General features: G+C 25.2%; 2 protein-coding genes across 3 annotated transcripts in view; both read right to left on the bottom strand.

Annotated features, from left to right (window-relative positions):
* LOC132930817 (zwei Ig domain protein zig-8-like) overlaps window positions 1-20,388 on the bottom strand; it is a 225,103-nt gene that overhangs the window by 145,663 nt on the left and 59,052 nt on the right. For both annotated transcript variants that reach the window (XM_060996891.1, XM_060996890.1), the window contains exon 3: window positions 19,534-19,614. In XM_060996891.1, the coding sequence (XP_060852874.1) occupies window positions 19,534-19,614 (81 nt within the window). The remainder of the gene's footprint in view (window positions 1-19,533; window positions 19,615-20,388) is intronic.
* Window positions 1-20,388, bottom strand: part of LOC132930816 (ATP-dependent DNA/RNA helicase DHX36-like) — a 242,856-nt gene that overhangs the window by 175,447 nt on the left and 47,021 nt on the right. The gene's annotated exons all lie outside the window — the stretch shown is intronic.

The following is a 20,388-nucleotide window of genomic DNA, read 5'->3' as shown; positions in this document are numbered from 1 at the left end:
ATAGATGTTCAATTTCAATATCTAATTAGAACATGAATCTGTTTAGTATTTTGGGGAGTTAAAAGTAAATGTCCCAGCATTTTTCATAATAAATAGAGAAAACAAAAATGATAATATAATAAATGTGATGTTTTTGGCAAAAAATAATTCATTTTTTCCTATTACTAATATATTAATATTACTATAAGTACAATATAAAATATAAGCAGACAGCAGTATTATTTTGTTCAGAATCGATGTCATATTATGTATGCATAGATTTCTCATCAAATTCAAATATCATTAACATAGTGTACTTCACGAGGATTTATTAAATGATCACATAAACTCAACACCTACTGTACACCAGAGTGGTTAACTACTCTAGTGCGTTACCACAATATTTTAAAAACACGTGGTTTTACCACGGCACGTAGTTTTGACGACTGAAATCAGTTTAATTATGTACAGTAAAATATTGCATGCAACTTTGTAACGTTATAATTTGTATCCCGAAAACCCACCACCGCTGTCCAAACGCCCGAAACACATATGCAAATGCATATTTTATAGGGCTTGAGACCCTAATTATTATTCATTACTGTGCTGAACACATACTTATCTGCAGTATCTCTCAAGTTTCGTCCTTCGCCGAAGCGCAAGTCCGCACACATTTTTCGTCCGTTTCCATCTGTCCCCCGGACCTTTATTAGTTCACTATTTTATGCCGGTTGACGATGTGCCGGTCGTTGTTTTCGTTCATTAATCTGCGGACCGCCGTACAACCAACATCTACCGACTACTAAAAACAACGTCTGTGCGATGTGCTGCACTCTCGATTCGGTCATGAACTCGTCAACCGTACATTACACGTCTCCGCGAGAATACAACATCGTGTCCATCAATTACGCCCGTTGTTCAACTACCTACTTCTCGTCCGACCAGGTACCTAATATCTGGTAACCCGACACAACAGTGGAAACGGATTGATCGCTGAATATTAATCGTTACCTCCGCGTATACATTAGAGTGCCTGCGTCCGTTTGACAGCGGCGCCGCCGGCGTCGGCTCCGTGTCCTAATTTTATTTACAAAACCTCAGACCGCCCGATCACAAAATCGGGTTTTTAGATTTTTTCCGCCTTTGCATGGATTACATTTATTGCAATACATTTACTGACTGGCGGATTAAAAGCGTTTAAGTTATAGGTAACCGGAAAGGAAGGTATACACGCGAGTCGTATAATACTCCAGACGACAATGTATTAATATTATATATCTATATAGGACTTTTTTTCAATTTCGAAACCTGTATTAACATGTATTGTTGAATAAGACTTAAAATTAAATATGAAAACGATTATTGGAATATATCTTTTTTTCCTAAAAAAAATAAAATAAAAAAAAACATTGTTCGATATAGAAATGTATAGTAATAATTTGAATCCTTTGTTGTGGTGAATTACGCTATGACGATAATAATATATTATATATATGGGGAAATTGAATTTATTACTCCCACGAGTAAAAAAATAAATAAATTGCATTAAAAAGATCACAGATATCCTTTTTGTATGAATTGTTCATTATTATGTATATATGTATATCGATATAAGCCCGTTAAATAGTATACAATTTGTTTTTTTTTTTTTTTACAAAGAAAGCAAAAAATTGAAATATATTTACATGTTTAATGATATTATTTTTTCTGCAAAGCGCAACATGATACCTATCAATGATGAAATAAATTTGAAATTATTCATAATAAGATATTGTGTCCTCAAAAATATATTATTTCAGAAAATTAGTAAACAATTTTATATTCATTTTTAATATTAAAATTGCACTTGAAACAACACATTTCATAAATCATAGGACGATATATTTTAGACGTTCTAAATATTATATATATATTTATAGTCAAAAGTGCCTATTAATTCATATTTTTAAATATATATATGTATTATGTTTCCCATCAAATAAAAATTGTTTAATAGATTATTTCAACTATTTACAACTTATAAATTATTCTATCATAGTTTCCGTATATCTCATCATATAGTTCCATATCATTATAGTGAAAATTCTATATTTTTACTACACATCAGTTGTATAAATTATCAAGGTAAGTAAGTAAACAATCATTAACAAGTTATATACAAAGAAAAAAAACATAATACCATTAATTATTTAAATTACATTAGTAAGGGATTATGGTTAATGAAATAGCGCAAAAGTTTGTAAGTTTAATCCATATTAGCATCATTAATATAAGTGTGTATATTTTATATCATGTACTATAATTTTTATTAACTTATAAGGTAATGTAAACTTACGAATTCGACTGATAGAGTGGTGATAATAGATTGTGTTATAAAATAAATAGGGTATGGTTACAGATTAATCTAAACGTTTTTAAAAATGGAATTGTGTAAATAAGACATAATGATAATATACAAACAGTTTTTAAGTCCTCACGAATAATATTTTTTAATTTCTAAAAAAATATGATTAAAATTGTTATTATTTATTTAAATACATTTTTTTGTTAAAAATTAATTTCAAATAATTAAAAAAAAAAATCTTACGAATATTTTATGAAAAATTGCTAATTCACGCATCAATGTTCAATTTTATCAAAATTTCAACTTAAAAAGATACTCATAAAAAATATTAATTACACTGAACTACCTCAATTTTTTGTACAATAAGAGTCATGTAAAAAACTAATAAGGAAACTAGTATTACATTTTCAAACTTGAGGTTTGAATATGAAAAATGTCATGTATTTTATACTATAAAATATTTTGAAAATGTTAGTAATTTTTGTGGAATTTGAACTTAAAATACATAAAATAAATATGACTATGTATTTTTGATATTGTTGTATTGATATATGAAAAGCTTATTAAAAATCTAGTTTATGCTTATTTAATTAATATTTTATTTTATTTTTCATTTCTATAGGATATTTAAAATCTATTTCTATTTCAGAACAATAAGCAAATATGAATTAAGAGAAAATACGATTAAAACTTAAATACACATATTTTTAAAATTGTTTTATATCTGGTATATGTTAATATGAATAATCAATGAAAGTTTATGCTCAGATGTTATTATTTTTTTTTTTTAGTTACAACTGTTATAAGTGTTAACCAGTACCAATTATTTTTCAATTATTAATAACTTGGTAGCCAAGGTTACCAAGCAATTATTTTAAAAACAATATTAATATTTTAACAATTTTTCGTACTTTGTTTTTGTTTTTCCTGATTATTCAAAAAAGTAATGTGAGTTTTCAATTTCGACTTTCTCAAAGTAACAACTAAAGCCAGCTTGCTACAAGAGACCTATGTCAAAGTTAATGATCAAAATATATTTTATTTTCCTCTTTAAACATAAGAATACAAATGATAAAAATCACACATCATTATAAAATCAACAGATTCGTCACTATGCTTAGAATCGTTATGAGCATTCGTTAACATTTTAATATTAGTATAAAAATAATTATTTGGTAACCTTGGTTACCATAATGTTAAACCATCTTCGCTCAAAATCGTGTTTTATCAAATAAAATTAATTATGTTTAAATTTAAATTTAACACATCCATTATAGAGGACCAACTCATTGACGAGTTTACTTAACTCCTACAAGCAATGTGATTATCTACTGGCCCTTTTTTTTTTTTTTTACTACTTAGCCCCAAAAAATACAATTTTTTAATCAGAAATCCTCCTCAAAATTGAAAATCAAAGCATTTATACTTCTCAAAAGATGTTGAATCACACGAAAAAACACATCATTGTAAAATCATTAGAGTTATTGCTTAGCTTAGAATTTTTAAAGTACAATAAAAGTTTTCAAGCAACTATCTACGGTTATACTCTGCCATATTACCGATGTGGCGGTGTATTACGATATTCAAAAATAATTTATTTTAAAAACACCAGTAGGTATAAGAGTTTTTCTGAGCATGAACTTTTCATTTAACCATAGCAGATATTCATACATATTTACGAGCTCAAAGTGAAATAAACACAATATAATCTCTGATCGATTAGTTTTATACATGAATAGATTTGTGCATATTAAAAACGATTAAAGGTTAAAAAAAAAAAGTAATTCATTGCTATTACTCTTTTCTGTTTAGCTTAGAATGAAAATTTTTACGTTCTTGTACTTTAACTTTACGCTCCGTAATGAAATAATGTAAAATAAAACCAATAATAAATACATGAAAGAAATATTTGTGGGCTAACCAATATACTTTAATTTGTGTACCAAAAATATTATCAAAAATTAGGTTTCAATAATATAAATAAATTTCGAAATTGTTTTTTAAATGTACGCCATGAACCTTAATTATTGATTTAAGAGTAATTATAAAAAAAAAGATACAAATTATTTTATGTATATATATATATATGTGTGTGTGTGTGTGTGTGAGAGCGTGTGTGCGGCTTAGTCAAAATTAAAATATATTTTTTTTTTCATATTCTGTGTAAATTATACATTTTTATGGATTTATAATGAAATTATAATATTATAAATAGAAATATACTCGTATTATGCAAAGTAAAGATTCAAGGTCATATCGAACTTAATTTTCACTATAGAAGGCAGTTAATTTTTCATCAAATATATTTTTTTGTGTAATTATAAATTAAAACATTTTATTTAATTCACCATTAAAATTCAGTCCGGTTTTAACGGTCAACATGCGTGGTCGCGTGTTGCTGATTGCTCTGTTATCTATTTAAACTTCGTTCGGGTTGGTAATTTATGTTTTAGTTGAACAATGCCAGATAAAACTGTTCCTCCCATAACAATTATTAATAGGAGCTTTGTAGTGCACGGAGTAAAATGGCAACGAAAATAACTTCGAGAACTACCAACATGTCGCTGATGGTAAGCGACATTAATAATCTCAACTTTCCTCTCATTTAAAGTGGACAAAAAAAAAAAATAAAATATAAAAAAAATATACTCATCGTATAACACTGATATGCTCTTCTTAACGAAAAAAAAAAACTGAAGTCGAGTTTAAATTATGGTTATATTTTACCTTATTAACATTAAAATCAAACAATAATAATGCGAAATATTATACAAATTTATCGACTTCCATTGTTATTAATGCCCTTCAATCTAATATAATATCAAGTCCATACATTGAACGGGTTTTGTTAGTTTTCATTGCAAGACTATATCCTCATGGTTTAATATAATTTAAAAGATGAATCTTATTTTTTTTTCCGGTTGTTTATACAATTAACGTAATATTAGTTTTATAGTGTTTAGAGAATTCGTTATAGGTTAGGGTTAATTTAAAATAATTAAGAAACGTCTAAAACCTCAAACTAGTGCACATACAAATCGGGTCACCTAAAATATTATGATCTTTTATATCGAGTGAGATGTCCTCTCCAATATTATATACCACTGAAGGGTTGTCATTGTTTCATAATAAAATGTTGTGAATAATTTATTTGAAAGATACTTAAAAATGACTATTACAGTATCTTAAAAATTTGTAATATTAAAAATAATAAAAATAACATTAAAGTAAATCATTATTATTTTGTTTCGTTATTGTCGATCGTATGGTAAAAATCGTAAAGATCGTAAAAAATTATAACCACGATTGAAGTTCAGAGCTCATTATTATTATAAAAATAAGCATTATTCTGAAACGGTTCAGCCACTCCCATTCACTACCAAGCGATACCTTTTCCCGATACGTTTTTGAGACCTTTATTATAATTATAATAAATTCACATTACAAAACAAAATACCTATTCGATGGGTTTTAAACTCACAGATTTATATAAATACTATACATTTTTGGAAAATTATTGTTATTATTATAATGGTTTGTATTATATGTACACTAAATATTATTACCAAATCCTTACCTAACTCTTTCTCTCTCTCTCTCTCTTTCTACAAAATTACATATATATATATTCAATAATCTTCAATATTAATTATTTTATCAGTATAAATAATAAGAGTAAGAAAGATTCAATTAAATTTGTATTATGCTAACCAAAATAGCAAGATGTAACCACATAATATTTACATATTATATATATAACAAATATATTATTGATTAATTAGGATTTAAGCTTAATTGTATTAATTTTAAGATATTTATGTGTAAATATAATTCTTTAGGTGCTCGTATTATATAATATGTCCATTTTAATTTTTTAAGAATACAGCATATCAAGCCCATTATTTAAAGTTTTTAATCGATAGTTATTTTTTTTTTATTTTAATAAAAATATACATTTCTAATATTTATAACTGGTAAGTTTTTTATATATATATATTTATATATATATTTTAATATTATGTTATCATTTTTTTTTTAATATTTTTTCAACCATTAAAATTTCAACGTATTAATTTTTATTACCAGATTTGTCTTACTATTATTAGTATTTTTAATGTTCTTTATTTCTACAGTTTTATTAATTAAAAATTGTTCTGTACGTTCTATATACATACTTATATAGTTATACATTACAGCGAACAACTGTCTAATTATTAACTTTTAAACGTAAATATGTATTGTTATACGCATAAATAAAATATTGTTGTTCAATTAAAACCTTTTTTGATGTTAGAAGTTTGTTTAATACCTAGTGTTCCTGTTTTTGTTTTTTTTTATTTTTAAATGTTTTCTTTAATCTTTTATAATATTATATTTTATGATGTAAACTTTAGTCATACTTTAATGTTTCTATTTGACTAATAATATAATTTGTAAACGGTAGTGAATTTTCAGCTTGGCATATGTGCTATGTGCACTTCACATATTATTTTCATTTTTTCTCATATAGATCACATAAAATTTAATTATACTATAAACGTATAAAAAAAAAAACGAGCTAGAAAAGTAGAAACAACCTAAATAACACAAAATAGTTGTATGAATAAATCATTGTAATTATTTTTTTAATTATTTTCATAGTTTAAATCGACAAATTTCAGCATAATATTATAATTATGAATTAAGCATGACATTCTAAAGTTAAAATATATGATTTTTGACGTAATTTATCCCCTAAAGAAACTTTTCACTGTACGAGTACTTATTCAGCATTAAAAAAAATATGTTTCGTTAATTTAATGTGACTTAATGTGATTTATAGACAATATAAAAATTGATTATTTATCGTGTATAGATAAATATGTGACCTTTAATATTTTACCCTTTAAATTTTATTTTATGTTAATCAAAGCAGTTACGTTCGTTTTAGAACAAATATAATTTATTATATAAATTGTATACTTTATTCAATGGTTCTGTTTCTTTTATCATATCAAAAGTTTTATTGTTTTACGAAAATTAATGCAATTTTTATGATGAACATATTATTATTAATCATAAATATTTGGTTAATTATTATTCACTATATTTAGTAGTCGTCAATTATCGAATCTAAATATCTTTTATTTAGTCGTTTCAGTATACACGTTTCCTATTTTAATTATAAAAATAGTATGCAACTGTAAATTAATACCTAAGTATCATTATTTTTTTTATTAAAATATATATTTTATAACATTTATGAGCATTGAATAATCCATTAATATCATTTAATCCAATAGTTGTAATCTAATTAATTAAAAAATGTGTGTATAGTTATCTAACATTTGCAGTTTTTAAACCACATACAATTCGTCTATATTTTGTGACCCCAATACAACTGTAGCCGTATTTTATAATATTATATTAATTTTTAATAATATAAGAAAGTATCAATAAAAAATGTTTAATATCGTATAATACAGAAAATATGTAGTTCACTAAGCATTGATTAATAATTTGTGATCGGTTGATAATTTTAATAGGTTAAAAGTTACTGCATTAACATTTGAGTGTGTGACATATATCACAAATACATTTAATGAACACCAGTAAGCACCTACTTAAGTTACGATGACACAATATAATATGTATCCCATATAGTTGTGCACGTTTTTTATATACTATACTTTACGTTTGGATAGTTATACAAGATGTACCTACCTATTACAGTGGTTTGCTGTTATTTCGTTTTTTTTTTTCGCGTTATTAAAAATATATATTTTATACGGTAACAAATGTGACTTTTTTCCACGATAAACACTTAAAAAAAATCATATAAAAATATTATACGTGTAGTAAATTGTACATAAGAATTCACATTTCTCGAATCTCGACTAAACGAGAAAACTGTTATTCCAAAGTAAATACTTCAAATATTTTACCATTTAAAATGTGCATTCCCTCTCGATAAACCATCGTCGTTTTTAGGCACGATGTGCGAGTCAAATTTCATGTCATGCATCGTTGTGCTCAAGTATCGAGAATCACGAGTAAGCAATTGAACTTTAGTTGAATTTTTCATGTAATAATTTCGACAAAAGAAATAGAACAATATTTTATATGCACATAATACTACCACATAATACCACTAAAAGCGAATAGACAACACATTTTTGATGTATGATTTATTGGTTTGGTGGTACAAATAACGAGTTCAATATAAATATATTTTACGGTTTGTGCGTTTAAACTTCGAGGTGAAATATTGGAGAGGAAATATACATATATTATTATAAACGAGCATTCGGGCAAATACTTAAAAAAAAAAAATACCAAATAAATAAATGTTGTTGATCTAATATTGTAATAAAAAACTTATTGCATCAAATATATGTTTATTTATGACGAATAGTCAAATAAGCAATAATAATAAATAACATAATTATATTGACAATTTTTTTGTTGAAATGAATAAATCATGTTATTTTCGATGAACAATGCTTTAATATAATACCTTATCACATTCAAACGTATAATTTTCAAATAAAATACAAACATTTTGGATGCTTTTGAGATGTATACTAAATAAAGTTGATCATTAAATTTATGATAATTTAAAATTGTAATTAACACTACTAACAGTAAGTATAAGTATCATCAAGTAGGTACGTATTCCTTTTTGTTGTAAGATATTTAACAGGTATATACATTTAAGTATTAAGCAGTATAATAAGTATACAATTTGCTATTGTTTTAAATACCGACAATTGTAGTCATAAATACCATAATTATTTTCAAAAATGAAATAAATTTATATAATGCAAATTTCTGTATTGAACTTATATATTATCAATACATTTTTATACGATTACTCTAAATTGTAAAATAAAATTTGATAGGTATATAGATGAAAGTTATATCCAATTTTAATCAGTAATATAAGCTATATTTACTTAAAAATTAGGAATAATAATTCGTAGTTAGTATTTGTATTTATTTATTTACAAAAACTGTATATACATTTAACAGAATATAATATAAGTACGTTATGTATATACTATATACAGTATAATAATAATATTGTTTTATATTTATAAATTTATTTTTATAATTTTTAATTTTTGTTTATACAATTAACATAAGTACTACATACATTTTTAACACACGAATGTGCATTCATTTAACAATAATTGTACTCACCCGAAAAATATAGTTATTAAACAATTTTTGTAAATTGGTTTTCTATCAGACTAATTGAACTAATGATTTAACTACATACACAAACTATTTTAATGATCTTAAAATACCACTGTAATAATACAATTACCTAATAGATAGTAAATAGGTGCAAGTTCTTAATATTTTAAAAAGATTTTTCAATAAAAGTTCTATATCGAAAAAGATAAAAAAATAATGTTAATATATTTTGTAAAATTTGTTTTGACTAATAACTGCCAATGAAATCCACTTTTAGGCTTTAATACTTATATATTTTGTATTTACTTGAATTTATTATTTTTTTACTAATAGCAGCGAATATTATTGTTCAAATCTGTTGTTACTTATTTATTATTTATGAACATTTTATCATTGTATAATGTATAAGTAATAAAATTAAAAATTTGATTAAATATACTATGTTATCTTATCTGTATAACAGAGAAAATATATTATTTATTGCTAGTATAATTTTTTTATTTCATATATTTGTATTTTATGTAGGTATAAATTTCATTAATTAACCATAGTGAAATACAAAATATATTTTTTTTAACTTAAAAAAATCTTTTCTTAGGTTATTTTTGGAATACTTTTTTTTAACTTTCAATGGTAATATTTATTGTATACGAAGTTCTTGCACATATTACAAGTATAAGGAGAATATCAATCTGTGTATTCTATGTACGCGAAGAGAGGCCTAATATTTATATGGATGAAAAACTTGTATGTTTGTGTTATCGTTTTAAATTTGAAAACGACAATGAATAATAGCATACAAAACTAAAATTCTGAGTAAAGCTGATTTACTGATCAATAAATCACGATATGTTAAACAACTTAAAAAAATGAAAAAAATGCCGACTTTCAGATATTTGATATTTATAGAAATTTACAAAAAGTGTGTCATACATTTTTTACAAGCGGTACCACAGCTGATGCTGGAATCACGATAATATTATTTTTACATAATATACAATAAATATATTATATACGATAACACGAATAAGGATTGATTAGTAGAGATTTAATATTAATTTAAATAATGTTTTTGTTTTCCATATAATTAAATTTATAATAATATCTAATAGTATACATAAAGTAGATAACTATTAATGAATCGAGTAATATAAATATTATTTATTAAATATTAAGTTATATTAGATTTTTAAATTTTCTTCGTTTTATGGTGCTACAGAGGATAAAATATCTATTAATAATATATGTAACTATTTAAATTAGTGATATATATATATTGTATATTATATACGGGCATTGATTTAGAGACTTTTTTTCACAATCCAACAATACTGTTTTATGTTTAATTTTATTTTTCACGCAAAATTATTTATAGTGAATGATTTTGGATTCTTAATATTTTATCGACATTTTTGATAGTGAACTTTACGGTATATAATATAAAATTCATGTGTTCAATACCCTGACACTGTATCATATTTAGGTTTTTTTTTTATTCGGTCATGATTTTAGTACTAAAATAAACATTAGTTTTTCATTCTATATGTCAATAATAATAATATTCTAGTTTGGAGTTTTGAGAAATCTCAGATGAAATAATATGCATTTGAATTTTGAATTATTTAAAACCATGGAAAATATTTTCAATTCTTCGAATATTGGTTCATACAATAATGGATAAATTAATGCTATATAAATACGATACAAATTATAAACCTTTTTGTAAAATTTAAAATCAACTATGGTTCAATCTATGTATGATTTAATGGATATAATAATAAATTATTTATACATTTTTAATTTAATTCAACTTCATTTCATCGAAAATCTAAAATGCACAATTAAAAAACAAAAATAATACAGGATTTTAATTTGTATGACTTGTGTGTCTCATCATCAATTAAGAACTGTAATCAACGCGATAGAGGAACAGTATTGACTGAATCGTTATTTCTCGTAATAACATAATACGTATTTGTGTTCATGCAGTTTCACTACTGGAAAATTTATTTTATTTATTTTTTTAATATTTTATTATATATATATATATATATTTTTTTTTTTTGATTCACTGCTTGTCATTTGTCCTATTTGACTTATTAGCGGAAGTTCTCTCTCTCTCTCTCTCTCTCTCTCTATATATATATATATATATTATGTATTTATTTTTTACACAATCCTATTTAGACCCAGTTAACCGGATAACTTACTATACCATGTTTTTCTAGCCGCTCATGGTAAATCGAATAAAGTGTATAAGAGGGATTTATGTCAATAACCATTTCACAACGTCTTAAGATCTTCTATATTATAGGCAAAAAAATAGTTAGGGTAGTTTGATATTTTGTGGTTTATGAACGTAAATATATTTTACGAGAATCTCATTGATATTTTCGAGAGGATTTAAATTTAAAAATTGGTCTATTTATTATATCTCATAAGAAAACAGATGATAGTCAATGAAACTGATTAGTTAATGCTATTTAAAACTACACGAGTATATTATATTAAAATATATTTAAAAATATACCACTTACAAACTTGTTTTACTCAGTTAGTTAATGTTAATAATTTATTCAATACAAAGTACGTCATGCCTCATGCTTTTGATTTTGAATACGCTTTAAAATGTTTTCCTAATGATTTATTTTAAGAATTCTATACTAACTTGAGTAACTAAATATATGTTGTTAATCTACAAAAGAATTAACTTACATAATATCTTAAATTTGGTCTTATTATCAGCACCATATAGGTTCATAAACATACATAATTATTTTAACTTTTACATTAAAAATTAAAATTTTAAAATAATTCATTGAATGGCAATTTGTTTTCAAATAATCACAAAAACATTTGTTTAGTTGAATTCCAAATTAATTTTTATTCATTCGCAATAAATATTCAATAACCACATAAAATATTGAAAAAAAAACTTCCACGATAAATGAAAATCTTAATATGTAAGCTTTAATTATATATTATTTTACTATAAAATGTTTAGTATAAATAATAACATATATTATAACTATAAATTGACATTCATTTTTGTTTTAAAAAAAATGTCTTATGCTTATTATTATAAACAGATATTTTTATTTTCACAAAAAGTTGAACAATAATATGATACTGCTGAACAAATTAAATAATATGAACTATGTATAATACATTCCTACTCATTTTAATCATTTTAAATCGTAGACGTTACTGAAAGAGCAGTTTACTGGTTATGTTACAGAAGCTGTACATTTATTTTACATGCTTCTTAATTAAAATAACAAACATTTTTGAAAATTATTTAATTAATATCAACAAGATAACATAAAACATACATAATATATTGTATTTTCAACTTAATTTTACTAACAAAGTAGTTGTTAGGTAACAAGTACCTAAAAATATTATTTTATTGTATTTTTTTTTTTAATATTTAAAATAATATATCTTTGTACACATCATTAAGTAATATTTACTTATTTAAATAATCAACTCCTAAATAAACGAGTTGTTTATTATTTTTTAATTATTATTATTATTTTTAGTTTATTGGTATCGGAAATATAATAATTAAATAAAGAATAAATATTTTTCAAATTTTAATATATGTCTAAATTAAAAATAATAATTTTCTCATCTTATTTAATGTAAAACTATTGGATACATGTAAATGTATTATAATATATTAAAATATTTATACTTAAATAAAAATAAAAAAAGGAGAAAGTAAGAAACTGATCTTCTGTACAGTAGGTGTCGAGTGTACTTCATCATTGAATAAGTCACTGTAATGTATGGGTTAAATTTGAATTCAATGATAAATCATTGCATACAAAAAAACAATTCTGATCGAAAAGATCCGTCAGACTATATTACTATGTATATTCTATGAAATATTTATATTGCTATTAAAGTAATTTATTTTACTATTCGTAAAATATGGTAAGTTAAATTATGTTTTACCGAGTATATCGTATATACGTACTATAAATGATCAATGATTATAGAAAAATAAATCATTATATTTTATATTTTTACATCATATTATTATTATTTTTTAAGTTGATATCGACTTAGCTAAGAACTGTGTAAATAGAATTGTAGTATACATTTTTTGAAAATATCATTGTTTATGTTTATTTTTTTTTATTATTATTATTAATATTATAAGTACAAATTTCAGATCTCCGCTAAAATTACTTTTAATTTATAATAAAATAACTAAACACGTTATTCTTCGTGTAATATCTAAGATCTTTTCAATTTGAACTTAAAATGTCTAAAAAAAATGGTATTTATATTTTATACTCGTATATTGTTAGATTATTGAATTTCTTTTATGAGGAATATGGTACAACATTTTCAAATTTAAATTAAAAAAACTTAAAATTTTATAAATTTTTTCAAGATTTAAACATTAAAGGACTAGGTATAACAAAAGCCTTTAACTATATTATATCGTTAATAGTTTTAATAAAACTTATGATAAACCTTGAAATACATTTTCAAGGTTTTTAGCCGAGTATAAAATTATTTTATCGATGCTTATGGGAAAACAATTAAAAATAAAAAAATATTGAAATGTAAAATATATAACTAAAAATGCATAAAAAAATGTATACCATGGATATAAAATGGTATTATAAAAATTGTGTGAGAGTTTCAAGTATATTCACATAATATACTGATAACTTAAATAAGCAATATTTTAATAATTTAACGTCAATCATAAATAATATGACATGCATAATTAATGTTCTTCTAAACTTTCTGTGAGTTATTATTAAAAAATATATTTCTTATTTTGTTTGATAAAACCATGGTTACATTACAAATACATTTTATATTATTGCATGTAATTACAATTTTTCTATAATATCGATTATTTACATAATTTTTATAATCCCGTATTTGAAATTTCTCCAATATTATTAGTAACAAAACTATACATATTTTATTAATCTTTATTATATAGGTATACATTATTCATTCGAATATTTGGATATTATATTATCCTTAAATTTACATACTACATAAATATATTTAAAATATAATACAATATATTTTTTTAAATTAAAGCCTTTAAATTTACTATTTTTTTTTTTTATAGTTATCATTTTTTTCTCCTGGTGATTTTGCACAGAATTAACCGGGCATTTTTTTCTATTCTTGACACTACAAAGTACCAACTAGATTCAATTTCGTTTTTTAAATCACCTTTGATATTTTGAAACTGTATATTAAACCTTTTTTTTTGTACCTATAGAAGTGCCGTCAAACGATATGAAGAGAAACAACACACATTATATCATAAACCAAATTACAAAATACATTTATCGCGTCCGTAAAATGTTTGTAAGCGGTATTTTATTTGATAGCTAACAATTAACGAAAAAATCATAGAGCACGTCGCGCATCAGGACAGGTACCTATACAGTTTATCTAAACATGGTTGAAAACCAATGATGTGATATGTTTAATTATAATTGAAATTTGACACTACTTGTGTATTTTCAAATAATAATATCTCATTTGACAGCATATAGTAATTACAGTCATAATATTAAATACAATAAGGATTATGAACGTAGCAAAACCATGGACGATACACAACTCAAACGTATTAAATATCAACGGTAATTTTATCAAAGTAATATAATGTCTGTTATACGTTTTTAAAACAAAAAAAAAACATAAGATACTGAAGTCTTAAAGTTCTCTGCGATCATCAGCCCAGTCATAATAATCCCACTGTGGATGTAGCAAAGACTAACCCACATCGCAAGTATGGTGTGAAATGTTCTTTTGTTTATTGTTTTAAATATAATATTAAAGTCTACGTCGTCCAGTAAGTTTTAAAATAAATTGATAAACGTAATATGATAATATAATTTAATGTTTTTAATTATTAAAAGAATTATAAGTAAACATTTAAGTCGATATTTTTATAGTCCACTGTAAAAGTATACTGCATGTGTACTGTACTATATTACTTACATGCTCACATAATATTATATCATATATGTATCTTTATTTATCTTTAATATTTTTTTATTACAATTTTTTAATATTTTATCTAATTATATATATTTTTTGAATATTCATTAAATAGTTATTTTAAAAATGCAAAGCTGTCAAAAAAGTTTTGATCAACAATGTGTCCACAAAAACACAATGCACTGTTTACAAACATGATGCATATATATATATATATATATATATATATATATATTGAGAGAGAATTTTTAAACAATTTTAAGTTTATATAGGTTTTATTTATTTAAATTAATTTATAAATGTGTTCCAGTAATTTTATTTTAAATGTTGTATATCCAATAGGCACATTATCTTTACGATAATGCATTAACATAGCGCACCAAGCACGTATACAATTTGTTCACTTGAAATATTATTGTTTTTTTTTTCTTTTAGTTAGTTTACCTAGTGATATTAATGGGTAAAATTCAAAAGTACGTCATTAATAATCCATTATGTATGAGAGTAAAAAAAATGAATTTATGAAACGACCTTGGCGGTTTTTTGGAACAACATTTTGCACTTTATTAACGTGCATAGGTACGGAAGTGGCAGTAATGATCAAAGAGTTAAAATTCCACGGAATTTAAATTAAAAATAAAATGCCAACCATTTACTAACATTCTAATGGGGCTTATATATATATATTTTTTTAACTATTTTTCTTGTGGTTTTTCCGATTTTTATTCCTTTTTTTTTATCTCGTATATTGCCTATGGTACAATATGCCACCTCCTTTATGGTATAACCTTTATTTCCCTAGACCATTTATCATTGGTGCGACGGGCTTGAAATGAAAACGGTCCAAAAATAACGATACTCTTCTATTCCGGCTCGCATGTAAATTTATATACATCATGTATGTAAAAGAAAAAAAAACATCTTAAGATTCAAGTTCTATAACAACAATCTAAGATTCAGCCGAATATTTTTCAGCATAAACAAAATGTGTTAGATCGAGGTGTGGTGTTAGGTCGGCTAAAATCCTTTTTTTTTTATGTTTATATATCGGATAGAGAACTAATACTTGTTGGCTAGCAAAAATTTGAATCCGGTGGCCCCTTATATTACCTTCAACATACCTATAATAAATTCTCATAAAACATGAGATACTATGATGTTATTAACGTTTTTACGCATTTTGTTAGCTGACATATTGTGTAGTTCACAAACAAATATTGTGTTACTCGTGTTGTTAAGATATAAAAATTACAGTTTGAAACTGTTTTGGTACTTTTTTTTTTTTTGTAAGGTTTGATAAAAACACGATTTCATGAATAACCACAACGACGTGTCCGATGAAAATCGTTTTAATGATAAGATAGTTCATAAATGGGTTTATAAAAAAGGGATGTCTATATTAATAATCATAATAATATGCCTTTACTCTATCGATAGACTTGAAAGTTGCAAAACGATTCACATTCACGCGTATACCGGATGTATGAAGGCGGTTTTTTTTTTATCTTCTTGAAATCAGGTTAATTTAAAAACAGAAACATTCCCTTCAATTTTACGTGAATACATCATAGCAAGGTATACTCGGCTTCACCGTATTACCGCATAACAACAACAACAATAACAATTATTATTATAATAACATGACGGTGTATTAATAAATGCACGTACCACACAAATATAATATACGTCAGACCCGCGCATACAACGTCGACGCAATAACGTTCAAACTTTCACCAACTTTAAATTTTTACTTTTTATGCGTATAATAATTAACCAGACGATCCCATACGCGCGTTTAATATGTATAATAATTTATAACGTGGCTGCCGGAACAATGCGGGATAACAAGACAATTGACGGTGCGAAAAATCAATATATATATAGGGATTCGTATAGTGTCATATTGTGATATATGAACCATATATCATTATTATTATTATTATTATTATTATTATGTACAGGGTGAAGACAGTGTTTCATATCAATATGATTATCGAGACGCGCATAACCGAAAATATAATATTTTTTATTATGTATGATATACATAATATAAATTGTATATAGATATAATATCATATTATAATTTACAATATACGGTTACTTTTTTCGGTTTTTTTTGTTTTCGTTTTTTAACGATGACCCGAAAGGTTTCAATAATTAGTTTTGATAAATATAGTCATCACCAATCGAAATCTCGAGTACCTACATAAATAATTTTCAAAATAATAAACAATAATACTTGGGCGTTTGCCCGCATTGACTTTTCAATAAAACGATAATTAAATTAAATTTATCCATAAAAATAAAGTACCTATACGTGTGTAGTTTTAAACCGTCTGCATACATATATAGTGCAACTTTTAATGATAATATTATTATTTATTACAAATGTTTAATTTGTATTTCTGTACGCATCTACCGCCCATATACATATATATATATATATTGTTATGATGGTACCTACCTAATATTATGTTTATAATTGTGTAGATTGCCTATAGGCATATTATAATAGCGGTGTACCGTGTACGATTCCGGTGCGCTGAGCTCATATTCTGACGAGTGGAGAAAAAATATTGTTTACTATATAATATCATTATTATTTATAATAAATAATAATAAACAACGTGCCGCCGTTTTCATTAATGTCGAGTTTAAGAGTATACCCACTGGTCATAGGTATATAACGGCTATACCAGTGTTACAACCCATCTACGCGGGTCCGTGTAACTTTAGCCGTGTGCGACTATATACGCGAAGAGTGGGTGTAAAGTTTGTCAGTGTGAAAACTTTTGTCGTGTGAACACGCGTGACGGCGTGGCCGGCGAAAGCGAAATTAAATCATCGCCACACCTCGTTATAATATTATATTCGGCCCGAAAAATGAGCTTTTGGTGAAAATTCGTAAACTCGTCGGTAAAGGTCAGTCGTTTGCGTAGCACTTAACCAAATTAAACTGCTTCGTACAGAGACTAACCCCGGTGGTTCGTGTACTGCTAGTTGGCAGTGTATTACGGCAGAGACAAATATTAATAACTACATCATATATGATGCTAGTTGAAAAAAAAGGTTAGTTAATATCAAATACGTTATAATATGTAATAAAGACTGAAAAAAAAATTGACGAATTCCGCGGTTGTAAATACAACATTTCAGGTAAATTTTTATAAAATTATCAGTAGCTGGTATCCGTAACAGCTGGTGTCTACAAACATCTTGTAGAAACTACTATTTGTTTTCGGTTATTTACTTTTTTACAGTAAAAAATCTGTTCGATTTATCAGTTGAATATCGTATTTACGGTTTATACGGTTAGCATAACTAAAGAGTATTGTTAATTGTTTTATTTTAAAACCGAGTTCGTGGGCTCATTCTCGTGATCGGTCGTCCGTGTATATCTCTAATCTAATAATCTGTATCTCAATCTACCATAATATTATTAGTGTTGCGTTATCCGTCGGAAATGCTCATTTTAAATTTGATGGAGATTTAAACGCGATCGATTACATAACTTAATTTGTAGTGGTCACGTATCTTACACAATTATTGTATCGACTTGACATCTGCACTGTGAGTATTTCAAGATAATGCGCATTAGGTAAGTCACATTAAGTTAATTTTTTAGCTATAAGGTAGATGATTAAAAAAATAAATTTCAATGCTCTACTCGTAATACAATATTCGAATTGTAGTTAATAACTAGATAATTGCATGAGGAACACGGGGACGTCGACAATATATCCAGTCTTTCTCACGCTGATTCTTAATTTTTTTAAATCGATAAAATGAAAATAATAAATAGTATGGAATGATAAAATATTTAAAAATTTAATTCCTGAAAATAAATTAAGTATTAAAAACAAGAAAACAATTTTTTTTAAACGTAAAGTGTGGATGATATTATGCATGACGAGCGCGAGAGTTGAAAGGGTGAATATAGTACGTTCATAGTCCACTTATTAATATCTGCAAATTGTTATGGTATTTAATTATTTTAGTGATAAGTGATAACTACTATGGTTACTGCAATTACTTACTCGGATCAAGTTGGTTCGTCATGCCTCCGCCGACCGATGCGTGGCGACTGTGCCGTCTGTCTGAGGCCCATAAATCGGGAACTGAAAAAAATAAATAAAAAAAACCGAATAAACTCACAAACCAAATGAAAATAACAATATATCATATTATTTTATATGCGGATGAATTGTAAGTCATATCGTGATATATAGACTTATAAGTCGTCGTGAATACGAAGTTCGTGCAATAACGAGTTTCCGGCTGCTCGTGATATTTGACATTTAAAACTTGTCTTCGGGTGTATAATATATACATACACCGAAAATGTAATAATATTATACAACGCATCGAAAACTGATTATAATATGCATAGGTTCTACCATTGTGCCCCGTCAATGTTTGGGTACTCGATTCACCCTATCACAACGTGGTAGAAACGCAGTCGTACACATGCTAACAATAATGAATTGATTTGTGTTTCACCGTCGTCTTGTCAATAAGCAATTATAACGTTTATAATGACGTCTAATTGCGTGTACTGTCACAGTGTCACTTTGAACTGACCGCTAGTGAACAAATGTCAATATATCGACCTGGTGCAATAATTTTCACCGTGTTGATTTCAATGTCTGTTACATTCTGTACGCGCGTATTAAAAACATTTTGAAAAAAATCTATAGACATTTTGGAAAATAAAATCCGTTTGTTTTATAACTTATATAGTTGTTTCAATTGCGAATAGTCTGAGACGCTTGAGCTTAGTCAAATGTAGTGTGCGGTTGTGGAAAATTGTGTAATGTTTCCAGTTTAGAAAACAATTTATTAATAATTGTAATTTTTGGTTATATTTTATAATATTATTTATTGTATATTAT

This window comes from Rhopalosiphum padi, chromosome 4 (genome assembly GCF_020882245.1).
Source record: "Rhopalosiphum padi isolate XX-2018 chromosome 4, ASM2088224v1, whole genome shotgun sequence".
In the NCBI taxonomy this organism is placed as follows: domain Eukaryota; kingdom Metazoa; phylum Arthropoda; class Insecta; order Hemiptera; family Aphididae; genus Rhopalosiphum; species Rhopalosiphum padi.
The sequence above is the reverse complement of the archived record's forward strand: the minus strand, read 5'-3'. Positions and strand labels throughout refer to the sequence as shown.